General features: G+C 39.0%; 1 protein-coding gene across 1 annotated transcript in view; it reads left to right on the top strand.

The window, feature by feature from the left end:
- LOC124776511 (intraflagellar transport protein 140 homolog) overlaps positions 1–23,360 on the top strand; it is a 249,038-nt gene extending 225,678 nt beyond the window's left edge. The window contains exon 24 of the mRNA XM_047251534.1: positions 21,614–23,360. Within this exon, the coding sequence (XP_047107490.1) occupies positions 21,614–21,801 (188 nt within the window). The 3' untranslated portion in view covers positions 21,802–23,360. The remainder of the gene's footprint in view (positions 1–21,613) is intronic.
- Positions 23,361–23,659: the final 299 nt, after the last annotated feature.

Raw genomic sequence — 23,659 nt, 5'->3', positions numbered from 1 at the left:
TAATCCTTTTTCTCTCATTTCAAACAACTGCTTCTCAAAGTGGAATTCCAGCTAACATCTTAAATAGAAGAAATCGTGAATTTTTGAATAAAAATACTAACATTATTTTCAGTTAACGTAACTTTGCTGATAAGCATATCAATCAGGTTGGTCAACTCATCAAAGAGTTTGGTGTGATCTGTATCTTTCGACTCGAACATTTGATGTCTCTTTAATTAGAAACTCCAAATTTCTCGGTAAAAATTCTTTTTCAGCAGCTGAAGCAGCCAGTCGCAAGGAAAGGCACAAGCAATGTACTAAAATCAGGTGTGGTACCTCTTCTTTCAATTTCACAAATTCTCTGTTATTTACTCCAACTATGACAGAGTCATTATCTGAACAATTTCCCATTAAATTTTCAAGTCGCAAATCAAACCGTTCAAGTGTCTTATTTATAGCAGAGACAATAGCTCCAGCATTACATTTAAGCAGCAAGGTCAAGGTATGTAGATACTATTTTTTGGTGTATCTTACTGTAATAAACAGTAATCAATCCCAGGTATTTATGTACAGCAATATCAGTAGATTCATCAATTAATAACCTAAATGGTTGATCTTTGCAATCTTGTTTTAGAACATCAGGGAAATGCGGTGGTAATACGTTTTTTAGAACTGAAGTGCACTTAGTTCAGTGCATCTGAAATTTTTCGATATCTTTTTCATAACTGTGATTAATTACCTCTCCCAAATGGTCAACTACATGGTTACTAGTATGCGTGGCTGTCAATAATGAAAGTCTTGCTTCTTCCTTTTTTTCTTATTCCCAATGGGCCCTAACTTAAAAGCAATTGTAGGTTGCATAGGTACAAACTGCAACAATTTATTTAGTCCAAGAATGGTCAAAGATGTAAAACCAATTAATGAATGACTAATCAATTTTTAAAAAAGATTGCTTACCTTTTTATTTTGTAGATGCTTCTTTGACGTCCCACGAGAGTTCAAATTATCATAGTGACTCCTTAAAACTGTACCAAAAAACTTGCAGTTCGCTACCTGACCCATAGTACTTTCAATAACCTGAACCCAACTTTTAAATGTGGGTCTTGAAGCCAAGAATCCTGAAACTTTTGCATAAACTGTGGTTTTGGCATAGCTATACATGTATGAAGTCGTGAAATGATACCATACACTGAGAATCACAATTGTATAGTGCACACCATGAACAACGACAGTCGAGTTAGTTTTTCTGCACATCTGCCATGACGCACCCTGCCTGAGCCAACAAGCTCTCAGTGGTTATTCTATGCAACAATGAAATAAGTGAGCACCATTGTTTGAAACTGGTTGCTGCCACTCCCTGCACCTGCGCCAGCCGCCATCACTCGTGAAATGAACTATAACGGGGTGCTACTAAGTACTGTTCATTCTACAGGGAATCCCCACATTTAGTCTGTCGAGTGTGATGATTCGTTTGATGTCACATTGTAGTGCATCAGTGTTGTCTTTGCAGTAAAAGTTAAATACTCCTGAAATCAAATAAAGTAGAAATAACGTATTTTGAAACATATAATAGCTTAGTGGTTGAGAGATCGGCTTTTCAGTAACTGAAACTGAATTCTACTAAACCACTATAAAATCCACAAGCTACTAGAAGCAATATTTTGCCACTAAAAGGAGGGTAGAAACCACCAGTTTTGTGGAAAATTCACTAAGTTGGCAACACTATAATAAACACATTAGCTGGGCGCTAGCCCAACGCTGTTTTATCTGGGATAAGGAGACCAGGCTCCCACCCCACGTGAATTCGCTGTTAGACCAGCTGCCAGGATGCTCGGCACCACCAGTTTCTAAAGAAGTGTCATTTTGCATTCAGCCACAGCGTTCCCACCCTCTTGCTTGGGTGCTAGCGGAACAAGGCCAGCCACCACCTGCCACTACCCTGCCAGGACCACAGCCTGTTTCGGTGACTCGTCTGTGAACTGGCTTGCTGCTTGGGGAAAGTTCTAAAGCTATAGCTGAGTTTAATTCTACTGCTACTACACAAGTCACGCATGTACTGTGAAATCAATCAGTGGTTTACCCTAACCCTATTAGTCCATCAAATCAGTAACAATCAGGGAAAATTTAGATACACCAAAGGCGATTGAAATTGTGTGATAATCACCAAAACAAAATGAAAGGGGGGAGGGGGGGGGGGTGCCGGACAGACATTAAGATGGCAGTGGCCAGCCCGGAAGGCACCGCCATCTTTCAGCGATACTTTTAAGGGCCCAGTGAAACTGTTTATCCTTATCATCTAATTCAAAGACAATTTAAGGATGCTTGAAACTTGAAGTGCACTTTAGTGGGATATGCTTTTAACAGTTTTCACAACAAAAGTTGGTCTCAAAATCTGGCAGAAAACCCGAAGTGATTTTGGTCCAATGTAAAGTACACCAGTGACAAGTCATGATCAATGCCTTCACTGCACAATAGGAATGGTAATGTTACTGATGACAGCCATCACTAATGTGGAATTATTAAACATTGTTATCCAAAACCCCTTCAAGGAAGATGCAGATAATATTGCAGAATTTTAATAAAGAACAGCTGCCAAAATGTGTGATTTAGAAGTGACTCCCTTGGTTTAGCAGAGCAACGTTAAGTCACACAATATAGGCAAGTCTTTTGGTCCAGACAGTTTATCACTAAGGTTCCTTCCAGGTTTTGCTGATGAAGTAGGTCCGTTTTTATCAGTAATATGCAACCTTTTACTCAACAAAAGATCTGCACCTGGAGACATGAAACTTATTCAGGTCATACTTATACAGCAGAAAGGAAAAATAGAAGTAATTTGCTGAATTATTGTTACGTATAAGTGACATCCATTTGTAGTAGGATTTTGAAACATATACAATATGGAACATATGCATTGTGAAATGCTCTCTAAGAATGCTATAAATGAAGGTTTGTTTTCTTCAAACTATATTCTAAGGTAAGTAGTGGGGTCAGTATTACCTTTTGTGTTCCAAAATTTCTTTGGAAACCAAACTGATCTTCACCAGGGTCAGCTTCTACCATTTTTTCCATTCTTCTGTAAATAATTTGTCTTAGTATTTTGCATCCATGACTTATTAACCTAATGGTTCTATAATGGTCACACGTGTCTGGCCCGATCTGTCTTTGTAACATTACCCAACATGGGCTTGCTATGTTGGTACTACAAACATCTGAAAGCAGTGAGAAACTACAACCATTGTTTTTCTTAACGTCGTGCAGCTATATTGTGTGGTTAAATAATGGCACCCTCTTGGGTAAAGTATTCCAGAGGTAAAATAGTCCCCATTCAAGTTTCCTGATATGAACTGCTCGGTAGAATGTTTCATCATAGGATAGAAAAGAAAAAGTGCTGTGCATGTATTTTGTGGAATAGGAATTATTACAGTCTTCTTTAAGTCTGAGGGTATTTTGCATGTCTAAAAAATCTTTCACACCAGGTGGTATAGTTTTGTCATGATATGTTCTCCCAAGGTCTTTAATAATTCTGAAGGAATGTCATCTACTGCATGGACCTTGTTTCTGACTTATGATTTTCAGTGCTCTGTCAAATTCTTCTCACAGTATCGGCAGTTAGTAATTCTGCATATCCCTTCCATATTTCAGCTTTCCCTTCTTTTCTTAGTACTGGATTGCCACTGATCTTTTGATGTTCGTACAGTTGCTTCTCTTTTCCCCAAAAGTCTCTCCAATTTTCCTGCCAGCAAAATCTATCTTTTCACTACTCATGCATACTTCTATAGCCTTGAGTTTGTCCTCTACCCATACCTGCTTAGCCATTTTGCATTTCCTGTTATCTCATTTTTTTGATGTCTGTATTCCCTTTAGCCTGCGTCATTTGCTGCATTTTTATATTTTCTCCTTTTATCAATTAAATTTAATATCTTACATGTTATCCAAAGATTTCTGCTGGTTCTTGTTTTTGCCTATCTGATCCTCTGTTGCCTATACCATTTCACGTCTCAGAGTTATCCATTTATATTTTGTTGTGTAAAGGGCAGTCAGTTGAAAACAAGACAAATGGGAAAAAAGTAAGTAAACTGTTCCTTATTTCAAAAATAATTGCCATAATTGTTAATACATTTATCCTTCTGTGAGACAAGATGGTCATTGCGTTCACAAAGAAGTGTTTGTGGCTGCCTTCAGAACCATGATTATACCCAAATATGCACCTCTTCTTCAGAAGCAAATTGATGGCCACGAATGTCTTTCTCCAAGGCTTCAAAAATAGGGAGGGGAGGGGGGGATGTAAGGGCTCCCCATCAGGACCTATCTAGCATAGTCAAAACAAACTTGGCAACACATGGGTCTACCCACAATTTGATACAGTCTTGCTTTTTGACAACAACGTTTTATTTGCTAGGGCACATTTAAATGGCAATATGTCAATGGCAAATGAAAGTGCGAGTATGTCCTTGTGTTATACAGATGTCACATCATTTCTTGAACTAGAATTAAGATGAGTCATCATATATTTAGTTGTATTATATGATCCTGGCTTGAATAAATAAAACACTCCGGTCCGTCGGGCCATATGTCATGCTTTAGAGAACTTCGGTTGAATTCTGCATTCTGATGGTGAGAAACACTTTTTCTTACGTCAAACTTTTTTTTTCTCAAACAAAACAAGCACATTTTCATTGTAAATATTTTTAATTCTTTTACATGGAAGTAGCACCAACTCATTCATTTCCTGCACTTGGTGCAGCAAAGCCTTGTGCTTCTGCATTGTTTTGTGGCAAATTCTGTCAAAACACATGTGTGGAGCAGATTGTATAAACTAAAATTAAGTGAAGCTTATGGAATAATACTCTGAAAGTATTTGTATGGAGTGTAGCCATGTATGGAAGTGAAACATGGACAATAACCAGTTTGGACAAGAAGAGAATAGAAGCTTTTGAAATGTGGTGCTACAGAAGAATGCTGAAGATAAGGTGGGTAGATCACGTGACTAATGAGGAGGTATTGAATAGGATTGGGGAGAAGAGAAGTTTGTGGCACAACTTGACTAGAAGAAGGGATCGGTTGGTAGGACATGTTTTGAGGCATCAAGGGATCACAAATTTAGCATTGGAGGGCAGCATGGAGGATAAAAATCATAGAAGGAGACTAAGAGATCAATACACTAAGCAGATTCAGAAGGATGTAGGTTGCAGTAAGTACTGGGAGATGAAGAAGCTTGCACAGGATAGAGTAGCATGGAGAGCTGCATCAAACCAGTCTCAGGGCTGAAGACCACAACAACAATGGAATAATACAATTTAGGTTTATTGTGAGTTAGTTAGATATAATATTCAAATTTAACAGTACATATAATGATAAAATGAAATAAATATTTATCTCATACTTTTTTGCAGATGGTCCGGTAATCTGTAGTGACATACTATCTGTGAAAAACAACACAGATATCTTGTCACATCTTGATAACATTTCAAAGAGGTGCAAAGATTGATAATGTGCCAGTCTCACATTGCCACAGTTGTTTCGAGTACACTGCAGAAGTTTTGCTGGGAGGCACGTTCACGTCCTCAATACGGTATATATTTCACACCATACGATTGAGCCCTGAACAAAGACATTCATCGACTTGTTTTGGACAAAGAGGTGTATTCCTTTTTTCCATCTGCCTCATTTTCATTCGACTGCCCCAGATATTGATTTTCATCATAGTGGATACCACAGCAAGGAATTTATTAACAGAATGGGCAGATTTCCACTTCTGCTGTATTTATTTTATTAGTGTAAACCAAATGAATAGAACATGTAAATTTAAAGAGTCTGCCATTTTAATGCATATGACACATTTTTCTGTTTCAGAAAATCACGTGAAAATTACCTAAAAGGCGGAAACTTGTCATGTATCGATAAAATAAATACATCAGAAGTGGAAAAAATGCCACCTTCTCCACTGTGTTCTTTTTTCCGTTTTGCCTATTGCTTCCTTTGAGCTCTCAACAGCCTCTGGTTCTTTCAATTTATTGAGATCCCACCTCTTTAATTGTTTACCTTTCTGAAATTTCTTAATTTTAATCTGCAGTGCATAACCAATAAATTATGATTGGAAATGTTTTGCAGTTTTAAACCAATTTTCAAAATCCTTGTCTTACATTTATGAATTCATGCCATTGCGTAATCTACATGAATCCTTCTGGTGTCTTCAAGGTTTATCCACATATACAGTCTCCTTTCATGACCCTCAAACTAAGTATTGGCAATAACTAAACTTTCTCTGTGCAAATTTCTGCCAGTGGCTTCCCCGTTCATTTCTTTCTCTCATTCCATGTTCTCCTACTGTTACTCCTTCTCTTCTTTTTGCTACTACTGAATTCCAGTACCTGATCAAAATTACATTTCCTCATACCCAACTGTCTGAATAATTTCTTTTATCCCAATATACTTTCTCTCAATCTCCTCAATGTGTGCGCATATAAACTTACACTTCATTTATTCTTGGCTGTGACAATGCATTGTTTACACTATTCATTATTATTCTTCTTTTCTTATTCATTATTATTCCTACTCCTGCATTACCTCTATTTGATTTTGTATTTATAATTCTGTATTCACCTGGCCTGAAGTCCTGTTCTTCTTGCCACTGGCATTTCAGCAGTTCCCACTGTATCCGTCCCTTTTTAAATTCTCCAAATATCCTGCCTATCCAATTAAGGGATTTAACATTCCATGCTCCATCCCATAGAACACCTCTTCTCTCTCTCTCTCTCTCTCTCTCTCTCTCTCTCTCTCTCTCTACCTACCTACCTAATGACAACATCCTACCAAACAGTCCTTACTTGGAGATCTGGTTGGGGGACTGTTTTACCTCCAAAATATTTTACCCACCATTAAGACACACAGGAGAGCTGCATGTCTATCTCCGTGGTTTCAGCTGTTTACAATGCCAAATCAGTCAGTCGTCCCTACTCTTCACCTGCTTCTTCTCAGAGACCCTTCAGTTGTGATTGTGCTTATCATAAGACTATCTGTATTGTTGATGTGCACAAGTCATATCACCTATTTCCTTGTTCAGGATATTGTGTCCAACTCCCAGAGTGTTCTTAAGAGTATTAAACACCGAAGATTGAATAAAGCAACCAACCATTATATTTTGGATGTGGCACTTTAATATATTTGCTGTAAACGGAGAGGGCAGACAATCATTTTGCAGTGGGCTCATTCCCACACTGCCATCCACTATAATCAAGAAGTTGATGTCTTAGTGAAGCAAGCTTCATATACGGAAACTGTTCTCAATTTTAAATTGCTGTATACAGACTACTCACATGAAGTCAAGAGCCACGGAAAACAGCATTGGCAAGAGAAGTTTAATGTGATCCAAAAAAATAAAAGGCGGTTATTATGTGGCATTACAACTTCAAATTCCTATAAGACACTGGTTTATGAGAATGAATTTGAACCGATCAATGATTTCCGCCATCATTCAACTCTACTTTAACTGTACCTCATTTCCTGTACATCTGTATAGAATCAACATTTATGATTCTCCTGCATGTGAGTGCAGTTCCATGTTAGAAGCTGATGTAAACCACATCTTGTTTTCATGTCCCAAATTTGACAGTGAACAATCAGAATGTCGAAAGACTTTGATAAGTGTGGGTTACCTCCTCCCACAAACGTCTTCTCTTTTGGTTTCTAAAAACATTCACCTGTATCAAATGATAATCAGTTTTCTTTAGAGTATAGAGGAAAATCTGTAGGACTCATATATTCATGTATCTGTATCCTTATTATTAAATTTAAGAAAGAGTGTGAATTGATAACATAAATGTCTAGTTTATGTATGATTCTATGGGAATCGAGATGTTACGTGCAGTAATATCGAACCCAACGTTAAGTATTTGCTCGTTTATTAACTTTATTTTGATCATGTCGGTACAAACACATCGGCTCGAATACAGAGTTCGGAACATACTGCGATAAACAGTTCTGAAAGAATTTCGTTCTCAAAGATGAGGCGGTCGACTCTTGCAGTCGATAACCGCCACAGAGCCCCCGCCGTAGTGCGGAGCACGGTAAAGATGATGAGAGGTGTGTGTGCACCCGGCCAGCTGATGGCGCAGGTGCGTGTGACTGATCGTGTCGTGGCAGGTGCTAGTGCGAGGCGCGATCAGACCGTTTCTCAATGTCTTGGTAGGTGCGACCAGCGGAGGGAACGAGGCACGGAAGGCGTCCACAGGTTGACCTTGCCATGCTGCTCATGGCACGGTGGAAGCAGAAGGTGGCGGCGCGTTGGTGGGGAGAACATCGTCGTGCTGAGGACGTGTGGCGCAGCGGAGTTTTGATCCAATCAAAGGCGCGGAGTGCATCGAAGAAGCGATGCGATGTATTGCCAAAGTATTTGCCGGCGAGCGCTGTGGTAAGTGTAACGTGTCCGGTAACAGTTTGTTATTGGCCATATGACATAAAGGAGCCAGCATGCTGTGGCTTAACAGGTTGTGTAAGAGATGATGGATGAACAACACCCGAGGTAATGACGGAGTTATAGAGGTGCTTGATGTCACAGCAGGGGAGAAAACAGCAAGCTGCACATGACTGACCTTGGCGGTGGATGACTTCGGTGTAGACGGAAGCGTTACCTCAGAGTCCGTGGATGGTGAGTGTGCTACAGCGGTAGATGGCAGGATGTTCTGAGCGAAGTGGACAGTGTCGGTGTTTTGATGTGCGAAACAACCGTGATCGAAGGTTGGGGGGTGTGGCCATGAGCCCTGTGCATGAGGCATGGCGACGGCGAGAGGTGGTGGAAGGCGGACGTGGTCGGCGAAACCATGGTCGGAGCAGGAAGGCGATGAGACGTAATGTGAACGTGAAGAAGTCAAATCGGCGAATGAACTACTGGTCTGTGGCGGAGAGGCAACACAGTTTGATGGTACTGGAGCTGCGTGTGTGCTGCCGCTGTCGGCACTGCGATCGAGTTGTAAGGCTGCAAGCTGGTCACGCGAAACTGCTGCACAGTCATGTGACGGAGCGGAAAGATGCTCACTCGTCGAAGCAGAAACGGCAGATGTGTTGGTCATACATTGCGGAGGTAGTGAAGAGGGCAGCAAAGCAAGAGGCACTGGAATGCGGCTGGTTATGGCGTTGTACAGGCACAAAGTGTCTGGAACTACCAAGGAAAGGTGGCAGTGGCGTAAATAACTTGCTTGTATCACATCTGACATCTGGGACATAGATCCATGTAGCTTGATTGTCAGGGTATTAGTTGCAGTAACGGCTAAGGATCATCAGCAGTTGGAAGCAGAACAATGACAAGAGCATCTCGTTGCATGTCGCGCTCGGTCGGTGTCGGCTGCAGCATGTGTAACTGATCATGTACCAACAAGTTGTATGTCACAATTTGCTCATGTAGCTGTTGCAGTTGTTCAGGAGAAAATGCATCTCGTTGCACGATGTGCTTGGTCGGTGTCGGCTGCAACATGTGTAACTGATCTTGTACCAACAAGTTGTATGTCGCAATTTGTTCACGTAGCTGTCGCAGTTGTTCAGGTGAAAATGTATGTCGTGAAGCAGTCTGCTGTGTATCATTGAGTAAGATGGGGTCAAAATCAGAATGGTCAAAATCAGAATCTGTCCCCATCAAAGGGTAACCTGACGGGACAAGACAAGGTCAGCAGCACAGTATTGACCTAACAGTTCGAGTAGAAGAGATCGTGTGTGCGATCGCGAATGTCAAACTCAGTAGTCGGTGGCGGCGGAGTGAGAACACGTTCACTGCTGTATGAAACATTGATACGGCTGAAATCGTCTTCTGGGGTGGGTGAACAAGTTGCGGGCAAGATCGAGTAGTGAACGGCTGGGCAGTAAGCATGCGTAGTGTCGGCGAGTTGTTGACAAGATGCGGGTGCGGTAGCTGTGGCGGGATCGTAAGTCGCGCAGCTGTTTGTTTTGACTGGGTCAAGGTCAGTGAGCCAGCAGGCGGCGGCCGTGACGTCGCTGTCGGTAGCGGTCGAGCAGAGTTGGTGCGGCTCAGGTGCTGCGTAGAGGGAGGCGTGGCACGTCCAGTGTTGCACTGAGAAACAGCCGGCATTGTCATCGGTGTAATTGGTGCATTGTCGTTGATCGGTAGGATGTCCTTGATGAAATTATTCCTGTGATGTTGGTGACAGGCACTGAATTAAAGCGGCTTTCACTCTGGTGTACTTGTCACTCAAATTGTCACAGATAATGTCCATAATTATGCAATGATAGTCCTTTAGGTGCCTGAAGAGTACGAGGTATTTTTCACTTTCGTTGGTGATGCTATAAGAGGAGAATACATACTCCGTGGCCACGAACCACATTGGAAGTTGGTCTGAGAGAAATGTTGATAGCTGAATGCGGCAAATGAGGGAGAAGCGCGGAGAAGTGACAGAAAAGTTGGCACAAACATTCAAACTCTGGAAGATGGGCTGTGCGGAAACCGGGTCGAATGAATTTGCACGCAGCGTGGAAGATGCGGTAGCCGTGACGGGCGTTTGTGAATTCAGCGAGGCATGCGATTTAGCCGTAGTTCAGAGTTCGTGCGAACTGGGATTTGCAACATAGTCCCCGTTTGTTGCAGTCCATTGTTGGGCGTGATTGTCCGATGTCGAAGCACTGCACAAAGTTAATTCATTACACAAAGTCAAGTCAAAACTGTCCAGATTGATCGGCGAAGGAGCACTGCACTGTCCGTAAGTGAAATTACCGACGCGTTGAGTGGGTTTCAATGGACAACGTGTGCGCCTCGGTCGCATTGTCAATGTGTGAGAAGGTGACAAAAGTTACCAAAAAGCACGATTCACATAAAAGTTGGGAATTTACACACTAATTACACTTCCTGTACACTGCATCCAGATGTGGCGCAATGCGAAGTCGATGGACGTAGAAATCCGACAAAGGGTTGCTCCATTGTTTGTCCATGGTGATGTTCCAGTACACATTTCTGGCATCGTAAGTGGCGTTCGTGAGCATCGGGGTCACCAGTGTGGGAATCAAGATGTTACGTGTGGTAATATCGAACCCAACATTAAGTGTTCGCTCGTTTATAATGAATTAACTTTATTTTGATCATGTCAGTACAAACACATCCGCTCGAATACAGAGTTTGGGACACACTGAGATAAACAGTTAAAGATGGGGCGGTCGACTCTTGCAGTCGATAACCACGACAATTCTATTTGTTAAACACTTTTGGAGAAAATTGACAGCTTGGGCTTTCATTTCTGTAAATATGCATTTATCTATTCCCTCTGTAGAATTATGTATTTTATGTAAACATGTGTTTCCGATGGCTAAATAGAATACTAATTCTGGACAAACAAAAAACCTTGGTATGGACCATGATTCATGAGTAGGGGGGAACAACTGAACATATTTGTCAAAAGAGTCGGTACCACAATATGTCACTCACAGTTTATATTCTCGTTGGTGAGAGAACTAGAAAGCTTAAGATTCTACCTTAACTAATTTGTGTTCAAGTAATGTTTTTATTATCACACCAAAAGTATTGGGTCAGATCTCTTTGATACATAAAAATAGTTTGAAAAATATTTTTCAAATTTTCCTTGGGTAATATACATACAAAAACTTTCTTTTCAGAATGTGAGATATTCAAAATAAGTTAAATGTCAGCATGTAATGCATACAAAGAGTGGGACTTAGAGCTTTACAACAAAATTGAAATTTAATCTTCAACTATCAGTGTTGTACATCACTTCACCTAGGAGTAAACAGTATTATGGTAAACTAGAGGGGTTGTAAGATCTGCTCATATTTTACAACTTGCAGTGAACTAGCTCATAAGGAAGGAAGGTGAGTCAGACCCAGATCGAATGTGCACAGCAGGTTAATGACAATCGGTGATGTACCAGCCAGCCCGGGTGTGATTACTAGGCAGTTTCCCACACTTGTTTAGATAAGTGCTGGGCTGTTCTTCAATGTCTGCCTAAACAACTACAATTCACAAATAGTTAAATATGATTACACATAGAACAGAATTTACACAGAATTAAATTTTCACTCGGCAGTGGAGTGAAACTTCGTGGGAGATTAAAACTGTGTGCCAGACCGAGACTGAAACTTTGGACATTTGTGCTTTTCAGGAAATTGCTGTACCAACTGAGCTATCCAAGCACAACTCACAGCCAATTCTCACCATTTTACTTCTGCCTTTACCTCATTTCCTACCTTCCAAACTTCACATAAGTTCTCCCGCGAATCTTGGGTAGTAGCAATCCTGGAAAAAAGGATATTGTGAAGATATAGCTTAGTCACAGCCTGGGGGATGTTTCCAAGATGAATTTTTCACTTTGCAATGGAATCTGGAAACAAACCCTCAGGCTGTGGCTAAGCCATGTCTCCTCAATATCCTTTCTTCCAGGAGTGCTAATCCTGCAAGCTATGCAGGAGAGCTGCTGTGAAGTTTATAATGTAGGAGATCAGGTACTGGTGGAAGTAAAGCTGCGAGAAGGGGTCATGAGTCATGCTGGGGCAGCTCATTCAGTAGAGCATTTGTCTGCAAAAGGCAGAGTCTTGGTCCAGCACATTAGTTTTAATCTGCCAGGAAGTTTACACAGTTCGCAGACAGGTTGTGCAGAGTACTCCTCTCCCTTAGGCATCTGATGGCTGCCAACAGGAAGGCCATGTGGTCACAAATTTAAATAAAAAATATTCGCCATATCTTAAGCACAGCAGAGCACGTCAGGAGTGGGGTTAATGCTAACGAAAAAAAGAACAAGGAGATTGTTTGTAAGACTGGCAGTAGTAACATAGGAAAAAAAGTCTCTCATAACTCTTTGTCAGGATGTAAATGCCAAGTACAGGACAGTAAGACACTGTAGGAATGAAATACCATAGAGCAAGCTTGTATAAAAAGAGATTTCAGACAAATGTTGTCAAGTGTAGAGGAAAATAAGTGTTGAGTGGGGATAAATATTAACAGAGAAAATGAGAGAATCATAATTTATTGCAAACAATAAAGACCAAGAAACAAGGAACTTCTTTCTGTGTTAATCTCCTATCATTAAGATTCTTTGCAATTAGTAATATATTTATGTATTTTTCTGTTGTTGGATTTCTTGTTTAAAGTGAGAACTTCTACAGTATTTTCTTTCCTCTACTAGCTGAGTTGATGTCATATTTCCCAAATTCCCTGTTTTATTTATTCCATGAATAACAACACACTTATTGTTATAATTTGTTCCTGTAGTGACTACCAAACTCTGACACTGCATAGCATCCATCTGGATCCACATATTGAAAATGTATTTAAGAAGACGTCCAATAACACAAAAAATTGCACTATTGTAATGGTTAATATTTATCATCTGATATTTAGTTTTGAGTGTGTCTGTATGGAAGCCAACACCTTAGAAAAAGATGAAGTGCATGTGGACAAAGCCATTGGCAGTATTGTAATCAGTTATCACTTGACAATGATGAACAGATGATCAAGCAAACTTTCATGGGAATTTTAGCACTTGATGTGATTGGGAGCTTGAGAAGATTTTATTATGGATTGCATTAACCTAGTAGCAAGAAGGTTGGATAGACAATAAACTGTCAATTAATTGTTAAGGAAAGCCACTGGCCCATGTATTGCATATGGGATATAAAGCTGGGTTTGTTGGAATGGTTCCAGTGTTCCCATTATTTGATGAAAAAACTGATTACAAGTTCATTAGAGATTGAGAATTAAGTGCACAACACAAAGTCTTTCCTGGCTGTGACTACACAAAGAATGAACTCTGTGAAATACTGCATGTCCATGAATAAAGCCCAAGTCATACTGCTGTGGGCATATGCATTGTGCTGTTTTGTCAGGCAACAATGAAGAAGGGCTGAACAAAGTGAGAAAAAAAGGCTTGTATGGAATTTCATGCCTTGGAGGCACATGTGAAATTTTTGAAATGTGTAGATTTGGGCCTTATTTAATATTTTGCAATGAAAACTATGGCTGTTCTGACACACTTCCCAGCATGTAATAAGGACAGTGTTGGTACCATGCTATGGTGAAGCATTTGTGGCAAGAACCAAAGGTGTCTTGGTGGAGTAGGACACCAAACAAGGCACTTATTTAAGGGTGGAGACACATTCTCACACATAGGCAGCCAAACAAACTCAGCCTGCTTCTTTCAGAGGGAATTTAGAGGTTCTGCAATCTACACTATGTTTGCTATAAATTTTCCATAGTAGTTCGCCATACTCATGAAATATTACAGTTCTTTCAAATTCTGGAAAGGGGACATAAAATCAGTGGCCTGTTTGTGGTGTTTGGCCAGAAGTATACAGTTTTTGTTCATAATGAAACCCAGGTCTCAATTGAATGACCTCTTAAGAGTACACTGTAGGCTCTTTTTCTGTAAGACAGAAAAAAGTGAGTGTAGTTTCTGGAGATGCTTGTGGGTGTTAGACTGCATAACAATTATTTTGTTGAGATAATTGCAACACAGTGGAATCTCTCATATCAGATGTCCCATGGATCTTTGAATATGGAAGTTGTTGGAGTATGGCAGGTGCACTATCAATGCCAAAAGAAAGTAGCCGGCATTGGTAGAGGCTGAATGAGCATTCAAAAAGCGCACTCATTTGAAGTCCGGGTACAAATATAGTTGCAAGTGCACTTCCAACTTATTGATTTAAGAGTAGTATTCACTGCCTTTTAATTTTGAAAAAAAGTCCTTGGAATGTAGAATCAGATGGGTGTCAACCCCCACTTGAGAATTAACAGCTTTTACAATCTCCACATAGGCTGAGAAAGCCATTCAGTTTGTGTACCACTACTAAAGGGGACACCCATGAGCTAGACAACATACGCATGATCACTTCCTGTTGCAATTGAATTTGTCTTTAACATTCTCATACAGAACGTGTAGTAAAGAATGTGACTTTGCAACATGGCAGACTGCACTGCATTGGAGGAAAATCTTTTCCTAAATGTCAGAGAGACAGCCTATCTCTGGAGAAAACAACACGGAAAAATGTGTGCAGAGGTGCCAACGCCTTGGAACTGCAGAGAAAACTATGGTGACATTGAGTGCATGCATACATGTAAAACAAGATTCCTAGGTAGTGATGAAGTAAAACGCTTTATGCCAGCAACATATAAAAAGAAAGAATTTTTTTTTTTAAGTGTCCTCAGGGAAACAAAGTAATTAAATCTGACAACAAACAAAATAATAAATTTCTTGGTTTGAAGTTAAATAAGGAATAGTAGTCTCCCAAATGATTACTTTGCCTGGACGCCAATCACTGCTGACAGTTAATTGGTACAATTGTATGATAGTTAATTGGTAAGTTCACAATATCCAAATCAATCAGTGCACATAAGTACAGGAGCACAAGAGTCCAAATGAAACTGAGACTGGGGGAGGCAAGTGGAGCCCAAGCTTAAATGTTCATTATTTAATTTTTTTCTGCATTTCAGACAAGGCGCTCCATAAATTTTAAAACGTGAATCAATGTGTAATAAAAAGAGGTTGAAGGCTATGTAAGCTTAATCTTTAAGGAAATGGTATTTATGCTTAAAATGAATCATAGTTCACTGAAATCTGAAATGAGGTTCATGATTTACACAGCAGACAAATTGTTGCATTTGGAAAATAATGCAAACTTTATCAAATTTTAATTCTAAATCTAGTAAACATTTAAGAGCTAACATTATGAAGGGTGTTCTTTTTTACTGTATCTGACGCATGTAAAGAAATATTAATGATTTTCGAAAATAAAAGGTCAGTGTGGTCATTTTTCATCCAATTTGAGATGGAATAGCCCATATGTGGTGCTGCTGGTTGTCAGAATATGTAAATAGTCTTGCTGTATGAGTCACTGGCTTCAGCAGGGTGTGTGATCAGATAGAAACACCGTGATGCACCAAACATTCTCTTGGATTGCATGTTGTCAACTCACCTGGAAATTAAATACAGACTGCTAATGTGGTTCAGTATCTAAGATGCTGGTTGAGTGGAGCGGAGTTAAAATATCTGCCCGTCAACTCTGATTTAGATTTCCAGCATCTTTCCTAAATAACATAATGCAAGTTCCTACAAAAGGCATCTTGGCTTATTTCTTGTCCCATCTTTGCCCAATCCAAGATTGTGTTTCATTTCTAAGATGAACCAAACATTCTCTTGGACTGCTTTGTTGTCAACTCACCTGTAAATTAAAATAGAAACAGCTAATGTGGCTCAGTATCTAAGATGCTGGATGAGTGGAGCGGAGTTAAAATCTTTGCCCTTCAACTCTGATTTAGATTTCCAGCATCTTTCCTAAATGACATAATGCAAGTGGTAAGAAAGTTCCTACAAAAGGCATTTTGGCTTATTTCTTGTCCCATCTTTGCCCAATCCAAGATTGTGTTTCATTTCTAAGATGAACCAAACATTCTCTTGGACTGCTTTGTTGTCAACTCACCTGTAAATTAAAATAGAAACAGCTAATGTGGCTCAGTATCTAAGATGCTGGATGAGTGGAGCGGAGTTAAAATCTTTGCCCTTCAACTCTGATTTAGATTTCCAGCATCTTTCCTAAATGACATAATGCAAGTGGTAAGAAAGTTCCTACAAAAGGCATTTTGGCTTATTTTTTGTCCCATCTTTGCCCAATCCAATTATGTAAGTAGTGTTTGTGGTGGATATTATTATTATTATTATTATTATTATTATTATTATTATTATCATGTTTTTGCAGTAAATGTTAGTTGTAAGCTCTAGTTTTCTTGTAAGACAAGCATTTATCTATGTCAGAGTGATAAATTAAAAAGAATCCTTCATGAGTATCCACTTACACTTTGATAATATTTCAGCCTTTTGCACAGGCTAGCAACTGGCTCCAAATTTAGAAAAATTATTAAGTTGTTCATTCTCAATATGGCATTTCAGTAGCCTTTAACTGCAAAAGGACACCAATCACTTCACACCAATTTTTGCGTGTGTATAGTCATCTGAAATGACATTATTACCATATACACATGAATAATTCACGCCCATTTTTTTCCTGAATGTAAGGGTGAAAAACTGAGGTGTGCAGATAAATTGTAATTAGGTTGGTACTGATGTGCCTCCTCTAACTATATACTATAGCGTTATTGCGGCCTCAGTCTGTGACATGTCAGTAGTATGTTCAAAGTGAAGTATTAACCATTTGTTAATTATGGTTACAAGTTCTCATTATCTCTAATACTCAGCTAAAAACAAACTTAATATTATTGAAGAAGCAGAGAATATTGGAAACTGTGCTGTGGGAAGAAATTATGATGTGATCAAGGGTTGTTTTGTGACTGGTGAAAAAATGAAATGTGGGTTCACAAAACAGTTGTAAATCGCTGGGCATTTCGTGACCGAAAAGGGAAAGGGGACCTCTAAAAAAGGCTCTGCAGTTATGTAGATCAGAAGTGACAAAATGGGTGCAGAGTTGTAGTGGATCTAGTATAACATCGTACAGCTTCCATTATAGCACTCGGCACAGAAAGTAATGGGAGTAATATTTGGAGATGTTCAATTGGTGTGTACTTAATATTTGCAGATACTCAATTGGTGTGTACTAAGTGGAACTGTTAAGTGCAACTGTATGCCATTAGAAACATCCCTACTTCAGATTTAGAAGTACTATTGATCTCCTTGCGCCAAAGATCCTTCCATAGATCAAAAAACGTTTATGAGACATTTTTTAATGACTTCCTTATCAAAGTTCTTGAAATTTTCTCTAGCTGTTCTCCATGCAGTGAAAATTCCTACCGACCATCAACGGTGCTCCTTCCCAGGACACAAATCCTATTAAATGTGTCTATGATAACATTTTAATACATTCCGCATGTATGCCAGCATTTCACACAATATACTCAGATCTAGAAATTGCTCCTCTTTATGAATGGTAAAATGTCACTCAGGAAGTTATCAAAAACCTCACTGAACCATATTAGATGCAAAGCATCTTTGGCTGCTTGTGATGACTAGAAATTGTTTGAGAGGCCAGTAATTACTTCTGTGGCATTTCTGAGTTATTCCATTGCTGCAAAAAATTTGCTCTTATATCTTCATTCATTTGAAAACTTCTTTCGTATATGTGCTATATCTAATAGCAAATCCTCATATACCTAGTAACAAAGTCAGTTAAAAATTTATGTTTAAATATTTATATTAAATATTATGTAGTATTGTATCCAAATTCTTGTTTTTAGCAATATGCTATACGTATTTTAATGGTGTTTATATTCAAACAGTATATATCTAATAGCTTTGATATTTTTTCTATTAAAATTTCATTGGTGTTTCCAAGATATCATAATAAAATCACAGGACCCACTTGAAATTTATCTGAGTGTACATAAAGTATGCCCCCCCCCCCCCCTATGAACCATAGACCTTGCCATTGGTGGGGAGGCTTGCGTGCCTCATCAACACAGAGAGCCATACCATAGGTGCAACCACAACGGAGGGGTATCTGTTGAGAGACCAGACAAACATGTGGTTAGGGGCAGCACCCTTTTCAGTAGTTGCGCAGGGGCAATAGTCTAGATGATTGACTGATCTGGCCTTGTAACACTAACCAAAACGGCCTTGCTGTGCTGGTACTGTGAATGGCTGAAAGCAAGAGGAAACTACAGCCGTAATTTTTCCCGAGGGCATGCAGCTTTACTGTACGGTTAAATGATGATGGGGTTCTCTTGGGTAAAATATTTCAGAGGTAAAATAGTCCCCCATTCAGATCTCTGGCCAAGGACTACTCAGGAGGACGTCGTTATCAGGAGAAAGAAAACTGACATTCTACGGATCAGAGCATGGAATGTCAGATCCCTTAATCGGGCAGGTAGGTCAGAAAATTTAAAGAGGGAAATGGATAGGTTAAAGTTAGATATAGTGGGAATTAGTGAAGTTTGGTGGCAGGAGGAACAAGACTTCTGGTCGGGTGAATAAAGGGTTATAAATACAAAATCAAATAGGGTAATGCAGGAGTAGGCTTAATAATGACTAAAAAAATAGGAATGCAGGTAAGCTACTACAAACAGCATAGTGAACACATTATTGTAGCCAAGATAGATACGAAACCCACGCCTACTACAGTAGTACAAGTTTATATGGCAACTAGCTCCGCATATGACGAAGAGATTGATGAAATGCATGATGAGATAAAAGAAATTATTCAGATAGTGAAGGGAGATGAAAATTTAATAGTCCTTGGTGACTGGAATTCAGTGGTAGGAAAAGGATGAGAAGGAAACGTAGTAGGTGAATATGGAATAGGGGTAAGGAACAAAAGTGGAAGCCGCCTGGTAGTATTTTGCACAGAACATAACTTAGTCATAGCTAACACTTGGTTCAAGAATCATGAAAGAAGGTTCTATACATGGCAGAGGCCCGGAGATACTAGAAGGTTTCAGATAGATTATATAATCGTAAGACAGAGATTTAGGAACCAGGTTTTAAATTGTAAGACATTTCCAGGGGCAGATGTGGACTCTGACCACAATCTATTAGTCTTGAACTGCAGAGTAAAACTGCAAAAAGGTGGGAATTTAAGGAGATGGGACCTGGATAAACTGACAGAACCAGTGGTTGTAGAGAGTTTCAGAGAGAGCATTAGGGAATGATTGACAAGAATGGGGGCAAGAAATACAGTAGAAGAAGAATGGGTAGTGTTGAGAGATGAAATAGTGAAGGCAGCAGAGGTTCAAGGGCTAGTAGAAATCCTTGGGTAACAGAAGATGTATTGAATTTAATTGATGAAAGGAGAAAATATAAAAATGCAGCAGAGAAAAAGGAATACAAACATCTCAAAAACAACATCGACAGGAAGTGCAAAATGGCTTAGCAGGGATGGCTAGTGGACAAATGTAAGGATGTAGAGGCATATATCACTAGGGGTAAGATATATACCCCCTACAGGAAAATTAAAGAGATCTTTGGAGAAAAGAGAACCACTTGTATGAATATTGAGAGCTCAGATGGAAACCCAGTTCTAAGCAAAGAAGGGAAACCAGAAAGGTGAAAGGAGTATATAGAGGGTAGTTATAAGGGCGATGTACTTGAAGGCAATATTATGGAAATGGAAGAGGATGTAGATGAAGATGGAAAGGGAGATACGATACTGCGTGAAGAATTTGATACAGCACTGAAAGACCTAAGGCAAAACATGGACCTGGGAGTAGACAACATTCCACTAGAACTATTGAAGCCTTGGGAGAGCCAGACCTGACAAAACTTTAGCATCTGGTGAGCAAGATGTATGATACAGGCGAAATACCCTCAGACTTCAAGAAGAATATAATAATTCCAATCCCAAAGAAAGCTGGTGTGAAAATTACCGAACTATCAGTTTAATAAATCACGGTTGCAAAATACTAACACAAAGTCTTTACAGACGAATGGAAAGACTGGTAGATGCCGACCTTTGATCAGTTTGGATTCCATAGAAATGTTGGAACACGTGAGGCAGTACTGACCCTACGACTTATCTTAGAAGATAGATTAAGGAAAGGTAAACCTACATTTCTAGCGTTTGTAGACTTAGAGAAAGCTTTTGACAATGTTGACTGGAACACTCTCTTTCAAATTCTCAAGGTGGCAGGGGTAAAATACAGGGAGGGAAAAGCTATTTACAATTTGTACAGAAACCAGATGGCAGTTATATGAGTCGAGGGGCATGAATGGGAAGTAGTGGCTGGGAAGGGAGTGAGACAGGATTGTAGCCTATCCCTGATGTTATTCAATCTGTACATTGAGCAAGCAGTAAAGAAAACAAAAGAAAAATTTGGAGTAGGAATTAAAATCCACAGAGAAGAAATAAAAACTTTGAGGTTCGCCGATGACATTGTAATTCTGTCAGAGACAGCAAGGGCCCTGGAAGAGCAGTTGAATGGAATGGACACAGAAAGGAGGATGTGAGATGAACATCAACAAAAGCAAAATGAGGATAATGGAATGTAGTCGAGTTAACTCGGGTAATGCTGAGGGAATTAGATTAGGAAATGAGACACTTAAAGTAGTAAATGGGTTTTGCTATTTGGGGAGAAAAATAACAAATGAGGGTCAAAGTAGAGAGAATATAAAATGTAGACTGGCAATGGCAAGGAAAGCGTTTCTGAAGAAGAGAAATTTGTTAACATCAAGTATAGATTTAAGTGTCAGGAAATCATTTTGGAAAGTATTTGTTACGAGTGTAGCCATGAATGGAAATGAAACATGGACGATAAATAGTTTGGACAAGAAGAGAATAAAAGCTTTCGAAATGTGGTGCTACAGAAGAATGCTGAAGATTAGATGGGTAGATCACATAACTAATGGGGAGGTACTGAATAGAATTGGGGAGAAGAAAAATTTGTGGCACAACTTGACTAGAAGAAGGGATCGGTCGGTAGGACATGTTCTGAGGCATCAAGGGATCATCAATTTAGTATTGGAGCAGTGTGGAGAGTAAAAAATTGTAGAGGGAGACCAAGAGATGAATGCACTAAGCAGTTTCAGAAGGATGTAGGTTGCAGTAGGTCTGGGAAATGAAGAAGCTTACACAGGATAGAGTAGCATGGAGAGCTGCATCAAACCAGTCTCTGGACTGAAGACCATAACAACAACAACACAAAATAATCAATCAGAACCTAATAACTGATTAGTTATTTTCTTTTGTTTAGGCGATCCACCAGCACGTTATGTGTCAATCAGTACACTAGAAGCAATTGCAAATGGACTAGGTTTACCCTCTCCAAGTACACAGCCTGTTCATGAAATAGGAGATGAAGAAGTTGAGGAAGAAGAAGGACTGGGCACGGGTGCAAGGCCTGGCACTAGCTATGCAAGTAGTTATGGGTATCCACTGTAGTCACTGAACTATTCTTACAAATAGAATCTGCTTGTTGTGTATGTTATCATTAAATGTTATAGTTACTATATCTTGCAATAATGTGTGTGTCAGAAGAAAGCTGCAGGTTACAGCCCTTACTGGAAGGAAAATCCAGCAGTAATGTGATATTTTCTGTTACCCCGAAAATAAAGTTATGTTCCTTTGCTTTGACTGTGTGATTCCATGTAAAATCAACTTCTTAGATAATTTACAGAATTATCATTCCGTACAAAATTTTAATGTGCAATACTTTTAGTGAAGTTATGTTCCTTTCACTGGGTGATTCACTGTGAAATAAACTTCTAAGATAATTTCCTGAATTATCATTCTGTACAAAACTTTAATGTGCAATACTTTTACTATAAGTTTAAGGAATTTGGTTTCAAACACCCTACATTAATGCAACCTATGTTGGCATTTCTAAAGGCTTCATTCAGGGCATTACCCTGTCAGAATAATTTCTTTATCCTTTTGCCGTATCTATTTAAGTGGGTAATGTTGGTCCATAATATTTCTACCCAATAGCCATTTTCAGTAAATGTTATGTATTTCCCACAAAAGTTTGATGTCAGTACAGATACACTTCTGTATTTTAAAGTGGATGTCAAAATTTCTGTTAGAAATTTGCAGCTCACCTGTGTGTTCTTCACTTGTAAAGTGGTGCTCCCATTGTAATTTTGGCTGGGCTCTTAGACTTTTGTAATGATTATTTTTTTCATGTGCGATAATTACTGCCTGCAGTTCTTTTCTCATGTGTTCTTTTTTGTGACATTTTCATTTTACATCTTATTTTATGTTAGGTTATCAAGAACACCATAAAGATGAACAGTCATTAAATATGCAAACTTCTAGACCCTTGATGTATCATTAGAAAATGGAAGTTAATGTGCTTTCAGTATCATTCTAGCGAGGAGTTAGTTTGATTTCTAAGTATTCATCTCTTGCCTGTCTCAGTATGTTTTACTCAAAGTGGTTTTAGCAAAACGATATATTCTCATAAAGCAGCCATATGTTTAATCACAGATATTGAATATGTTGTGTCTTTTCATCCTTTTCAAGTTTTGGACATTCTGTTGTAGTCTTTGAATTTTTGCTTCGTAGGAACTCCTTTGTTTTATTATTATTATTATTAGTAGTAGTAGTAGTAGTAATATTGAAGCTTGGAGTAGACCCTGTCATAGCTGCTTCTAGTTTTGTCAGTGCTTTGATGCTCATTCCAGTACTACATTCATCTATGCTTTTCAGTAATATGCTTAAGCGTATCTTGTAATACTGTAATGCAACCAATCATTACATCCTTATTTGTAGATTATCCCACACTGTTCCTGCTATGACTGCATGTACATGGATTAGTAATCCAACCTCCTTTCAATGATTCCATTATATTCTTGCTTCTTGATTTTACAGAGATGGAGGAAGTCATCAGTATTAATTCTGTGTCAGTAAGAAGTAACATTGCTCTTCTTAATTATTTAGTAAGTTTACATAAATTATGAAATACACATCCATGTGATATACATTCTGCCAGAAAGCATTTTAACTAGCATATCTTAGAATACAATCACTAAGTTGAATGTACCTGATAGTATGTAATTTTTGTTGGTTAGAGTCTGAGTATACTGTGATTTATGTAATTGTTTGTAATAGAGAACAAGCTTCATTTATCAAAATATTTTACTTGTTTTAGGATGTAATATTCTTCTCAGTCAACCCCTTTTCTTCTGTCAATCATTTGAGTAATGTATTATGGTAGTTTCAAAACAAAGTATTTTTATCACATTTTTATTATCTTGAATGGTTTCTTGCGTACTAAAGTCATTGTTTCATTGTAGAGACA

Source organism: Schistocerca piceifrons, chromosome 2, assembly GCF_021461385.2.
Source record: "Schistocerca piceifrons isolate TAMUIC-IGC-003096 chromosome 2, iqSchPice1.1, whole genome shotgun sequence".
Lineage (NCBI taxonomy): Eukaryota > Metazoa > Arthropoda > Insecta > Orthoptera > Acrididae > Schistocerca > Schistocerca piceifrons.
The sequence above is the reverse complement of the archived record's forward strand: the minus strand, read 5'-3'. Positions and strand labels throughout refer to the sequence as shown.